The sequence below is a fragment of the Lactuca serriola genome, chromosome 7, assembly GCF_051521515.1.
Source record: "Lactuca serriola cultivar US96UC23 chromosome 7, Lser_US96UC23_V15, whole genome shotgun sequence".
Classification (NCBI taxonomy): Eukaryota; Viridiplantae; Streptophyta; class Magnoliopsida; order Asterales; family Asteraceae; genus Lactuca; species Lactuca serriola.
In genome coordinates, this window is record NC_136414.1 from 48,669,150 (window position 1) to 48,675,283 (window position 6,134).

The window sequence follows — 6,134 nt, forward strand, 5'->3', positions numbered from 1 at the left end:
TTGGATGATGATGAATTTATGTTTATAATCAATGTTTTTGTGTAGATTGTATGATGTTTAGACTATATTTGATGTTACAAATTATGTTTTTTTTGTAGGTTTAGATGGCTACACCAAAAAATGATAAACAACCAACCATGAATGATGAAGATGAACTTGAGGACAATGAACAAGAAGCTGTAGAAAATAATGAACAAGAAGTTGTAGAAAATAATCCTAAAAAAAGGTTGAAATTCGCTGCTTGGAACCATTTTGATCTGATTTTTGTTGATGGTGTTCGTAGATGGGCGAAGTGCGTACATTGCAAGAAACAACTGACTGGTAGATCCAATGATGGAACAACACATTTGAAAGATCGTTACAGGATATGTGTTGGCAAAAATACAAGAGACATTAGGCAACATATATTGGTTCAAGGACAAAAAATTGTTGATGGTAAAGCTTATATGAGTAAATATTCTTCCCTTTAATTTGTGACATGAAACTATCATTGTTGAGTTGGAGCGTATCAGATAATAATGTTATTAAGTCTATGGCATCAACTATGTTGACCAAATTTGAGAAGTATTGGAATGTAATACATAATGTTATGAGTGTAGCAATTGTCTTAGACCCTAGGTATAAGTTAAAGTTGATCAATTATTTCTTTCCAAAGTTATATGGGAATGAAGCAAGAAGTGAGATTATGCAAGTACGCAACATAATTACTGAGTTATTTGAAGAGTATAAAAAGAAACATAATGCAAAACAAGGAGCTTCTTGGAAACGACAATGTGAAACAAATGTCTTTGAGGGAAGGGGTTCTACTTTAAGCAAATCAACATGGGAGTTGGATTTCGAGAATATGCTTTTTGAGGATGATGGATTGGAAAAAACTGAGTTGGATGATTATTTAGCTGAGAAGTTGTTACCGAATGAGGAGGGCTTTGACATATTAATGTGGTGGAAGTGTAATAGTTCTAAGTTTCCAATATTACAGAAGATTTCTAGAGATATCTTAGCCATTCCAATTTCTTCAGTTGCTTCGGAATCAGCTTTTAGCATGAGCGGGAATAAAGTGACAAAACAACGTAACCGACTCAAAGCGGAAACAGTTGGGGCATTAATGTGTAGCCAAAGTTGGTTACGGAAAGAACTTCAAGGTAAATTTTTAATAAATATATCAACTATTATATCATACTTGTGTATAAATATTATTGTTTCTAAAAATAAGTTCTATATGTTTTAGGTAAAAAGCAAGGAGAACCAAAGGCTTTTGATCAGACAGTTGCATATGATGAGGATGTTGAGTAATTTTCAAAGAAATAGAACCAAAGACTTGAAATTTATTTTGTTTAATCATGTTCTCGTTTTGATAGTTGTTAAATTTTATGATTGATGTAAACAATCTAATTATGAGATATGGTTTTGATAGTGTATTAAACTTGATTTTTTTTGTGGCTTAAGTTGATTTATTATGACATATGGTTTTGAACTTTTGATAGCACGAGGATGGGTCGGGGATGGGTCGAGGATAAGTCCAAAATCTAAAGGGGAGGGGATTAGATTCCCCGCCTCCGTTGGGGATGGGGATGGGGATAAGGTTATAGACTCGGGGATGAGGATGGGGATGGTAAACCCGCCCCATTGTCATCCCTAAATATAGTATTGATATTGATAAATGCGGATGTATAAGGAACTAAAGATGTACGTTGGGTATAAGAGAACGAGAACGAAGTCACAAAGAAATCTACATATCTAATAAATGAAACATTTTGTACACGTGGCATCTCTCAACATCCATCTTTTAATTAATGTGAATTGACCATAATGCCCTTCAGTCTTATTTTTCTAAATATAACTCCATATTTGTTTCCTATTTACTCCACGAAAATATTTAATGCATAATGAATATATTTGGTATACAATCCTCTATATATGGAATGTGTAATCATTTGCATCAATTCCTATGCTTCATATGTGATTTCGGCAAAATAATAATAATAATAATAATAATAATAATAACAACAACAACAACAACAACAAACATCAACATCAACACCCTTATACATTGCAAATACGATTAATAAGTATATTTTTACTTTAGAAACAATTCATACATATCACAAAGTAAAGAAAAATTATAATTCATAAACAGTAATTGTAAAATTTTTCCATTTTACTTTCAAGTTTTATACCCTATTCCGAAATTCAAGTTAACAAGAGAACATAATTTAATCTCATATAAAACACATTATTGAGGTTCTTAGTTATTAGTTGAATCTTCTTGAACATATCATTTGAATCACCAATATTTGTACCCGACAGAATGTATGATTGATATTTCAACGGACAACCAGTCATATACACAAATGATGTAAATTAACTTAATTTCTTTATATCGTCCAAACATAACGTCTTCCTAACGTTATTTTAAGTAGCTTCACCAACTATTAATGGAGAAAATACCTAAAACACAAATTTCTTAATAATAATTATAAATTTTTTACCCGTGGTTTCCACGGGTTGTAACCTAGTATAATTAATATTTAATAATATATTAGATTTAGGTATGGTAGATACGTTGATATTGAAAGTCTTATGTGAAAAATAAAAATAGACTCCTAAAATTTCGGATTAACAACAGATAGCTTGATTTGTAACGGATTTTCGATTAATTAGCAACGAATAGCGAGTAATTGGAGATTGATAACAATGGATTAGTGATGGATTATATTCCCCCATCACTTCATTCCATTGGCAAACATTAGTGTCGGGTTCATGTCAAGAAATAAAACAGATTGAGAGTGCTTAGAACCTACCTGACCCTTTTAATTATTGTGTTATATCGTGTCAACCCGTTTATTTTCATGTTGGGTTTCGGATTTAGACCTTGCAAATACATAAGGTCATGTCTAGTTGAAACATTTTAAAGATTCCAAAGTAGAAAACGGGAAGGCGAAAAAGAAAAAGAGAAACATTGGGAGTGGAATGGCAAAAAATTGAGTAAATTACACGAATGGTCCCTATGGTTTGGGGTAATTTACACGTTTGGTCCCTAACTTACTTTTTTAACTCGGAATGTCCCTACTGTTTGTTTTTGTTACGCATTTGGTCCCTTCTATTTTTTTTTGTTACGCGCTTAGTCCCTATCTTACCTAAAAAGACTATTATTTGAATAGAGAAAAATGATAGGATAGGTAGGGTAAGGTGAGGGGAGTGGGGTTGGGAGTGTATTTATTTAAATAAATTAAAAATTCAAGGGCGAAGTAGTCTTTTTAAGTAAGACAGGGACCAAGCGTGTAACAAAAACAAACAGTAAGGATCTTCCGAGTTAAAAAAATAAGTTAGGGACCAAACGTGCAAATTACCCTAAACCATAGGGACCATTCGTGTAATTTACTCCAAAACATTTAGGAGGTGTTTGGATAAATTAAATTATAGTTTATTAGCTTATTGTTTTTTTGCAATGGAAATATGCAATAAGCAAGGGGTGAGATGTTTATTAAAATCAGCTTATTTAGCTTATCACTACCACAATAAACTGACTTTTAATAATTTATATCCAAACATTTAAACTTAGCTTATTCTGTAAGAATAAACAATAAACACCCTCTTTTTTCCCTATCCAAACAACCTCTTATAGTTAGGGGGTGTTTGGATAGGGAAAAAAATAGATGCTTATTGCTTATTTTCACCACAATAAAATGAGTTGAAGTGTTTGAATAGGAAACTTAAAAAATCATTTTATTGTGGTAAGAATAAACTAAATAAACTGATTTTAATAAGCAAAAGGGAAATGTTTATTGCTTATTATTTATTGTGGTAGAAATAAATTAAATAAGCTAATCCAAACATCAAAAGGCTTATAGGCCAGTGGTATCAGATGGTCCCCTCCCTCTTTGAGATCGAGGGTTCCAGTTTCGTTGTGGACATAAGTGGTATTAGTTGTTAGTTTAGGAGTAGATTAGTATATTTGTATTTTTGCCGGTTCAAAAAAAAAAAAAAAAAAAACTAATCCAAACACTTTTTAAAAAATTATTTATTCTCACCACAATAAGCTAAAAACATATATATCCAACGTCCAAACACCCCCTTAATTTAAAAAGCAAACTTGACAGATTTAAAGTTAGGAAGCAAAAACTAAAGGTGTGAGGATGAAGTTAAATTAAATCACTTTGGTTCGAAGATACTTCAAAATTCCTTTATCATTTATCCTCTAATGATTTTACAATAGTTACAGAATAAGATATTTGTTCAGAAGCTATGCACTAGTTTGATTGTGTTTTTGCCCTTTTGGTCATCTAACACGATCCCAAGCAAAATTGAATTCAAGATCATTTCTTTTTGCCCAACAAGTGTTTGTTAAAATGTCAAAGTAGGATTTTCTCATGTTTGTTGTTCATGGCTAGGGAGCATATATCCACCAGCTGGTAAATATCCAGCTATATTTCTTGTGAACATTTTTAATGATTTGTAATCAATGAACATTTTTAATGTATCTTCTCTTGCGTGGTTCATGTCAAGCCAGTAGATTAATTTTGTAACAATAAGACAAAACTAAATGTGCTTATTGTATATGTACTTCGCTAAGATCATCTTTAGCTCGTATTAAGTGGATTCCTGAGAGAACTTCAAAAATTAACAATAGATCTTTTGTTTGTGATTATGGATGCTGATTACAAATTATCCAAGTAACAATCGAGCTTCAATTAAACTGATATATCATACATTTCCACAACAAAACGAAGCATATCGGAAATCTCAAAATAACCTAACAATACAAACCCTATGTTACCTCAACCACCGAATCCATAAAGCGTACGCCCTTGACGCTTCAATGCATAGACAACGTCCATCGCAGTAACGGTTTTCCGGCGAGCATGTTCGGTGTAAGTAACAGCGTCACGAATAACGTTCTCGAGGAAGATCTTCAACACACCACGTGTCTCTTCGTAGATAAGACCGCTTATGCGCTTAACGCCACCACGCCTCGCAAGACGGCGAATCGCCGGCTTTGTGATTCCCTGGATGTTGTCACGGAGAACTTTCCGGTGACGTTTTGCTCCTCCCTTTCCCAAACCCTTGCCTCCTTTTCCTCTTCCAGACATTTTGTTTTTGTTTTCTGTGTATTTGAAAAATGGGGATAAGGGTTTTATATGAATAGTGGAGATGGAACTTTGAGCTTGGAAAAGGTGTGATATTTACTGTTGGATTGTTCGACTCCCAACCGTACGATGGCGATCCGTGTGATTGATAAAATTGTCGTTGGATAGTTGATTTGTGGAAGTATGGATTGGAGCCCAAATCCAAATCAGAATTTGGGTTGGGTACTTGTGTCCTGTATCGATTTTTTATTTATTTATATTTTATTTTATATGCTAAATGTAAATGAATCTATAAAATCATATACGATTTTACCATGAAAATTCTTTTGAAAACTAAAATTTATTATTTTCAACCCCAATAAAAGAAAAAGAAAGGTTGTCAATTTTCAGTTCTTTAAATATAAAAGAAATATATTTATTAAAATATCAAAGCTCATATTAACACTTGGTAATGTTGTTAATTGATAAACCGATTATGAATTTTGTTTCTATAAGGCTAGAGGAGTGGTAATACTCATAATATATTGTCACATCATTTTTTAACCTGTCACGTCATCTTTTTGTCTTAGCACCTAAATCTTAGCATTTTATAAGAAGTGGTAATACTCCTAGCACTCTTTTTTTTCCTTTTTCAAAATTTATTAAATTATATAGTTTTTTAAAACAAAAACAATTAATATCAAATAAATTATATTTTTAAAACATAAACATTTCATATTTAATTAAAAAAAAGTTACAATAAGGTTTTTCAGGAGGGTTTTTGTTAATTCTAGAAATTTATATTGTAAAAGAAATTATAAGTTGGGGTCTAATCTGTCATAAAGCTAAAATCGAGGAACCAAAACTGCCAAATCATGATTGCTATGTCTTCTTCCCCGTTTGTATGGTTAAAAAGAACAACCAAAGCAACGCAACAAATCTACAAAAATAAAGGTTTACTTTCACACAGTCGAAGCTTGTGTTATTTTTATCGAAAAAAAATGGAAAGTGAAGCCAGCCAAGCCAACCACAACCCTTTGTTTCTTCTTTCTCTTTCTATTTCATCTC

The 6,134-nt window shown here is 32.1% G+C and overlaps 1 protein-coding gene across 1 annotated transcript; it reads right to left on the reverse strand.

Moving 5' to 3' along the window:
- Positions 1-4,620: 4,620 nt before the first annotated feature.
- Positions 4,621-5,132, reverse strand: LOC145063608 (histone H4). Its single transcript, XM_079011206.1, has one exon. It carries the CDS (start codon positions 5,088-5,090, stop codon positions 4,779-4,781), a length of 312 nt encoding a protein of 103 aa, XP_078867332.1. The 5' UTR covers positions 5,091-5,132; the 3' UTR covers positions 4,621-4,778.
- Positions 5,133-6,134: the final 1,002 nt, after the last annotated feature.

Coding starts and splice junctions, on each gene's coding strand:
- LOC145063608 (XM_079011206.1), bottom strand. CDS start 5,090: ATGTCTGGAAGAGGAAAAGGAGGCAAGGGTTTGGGAAAGGGAGGAGCA.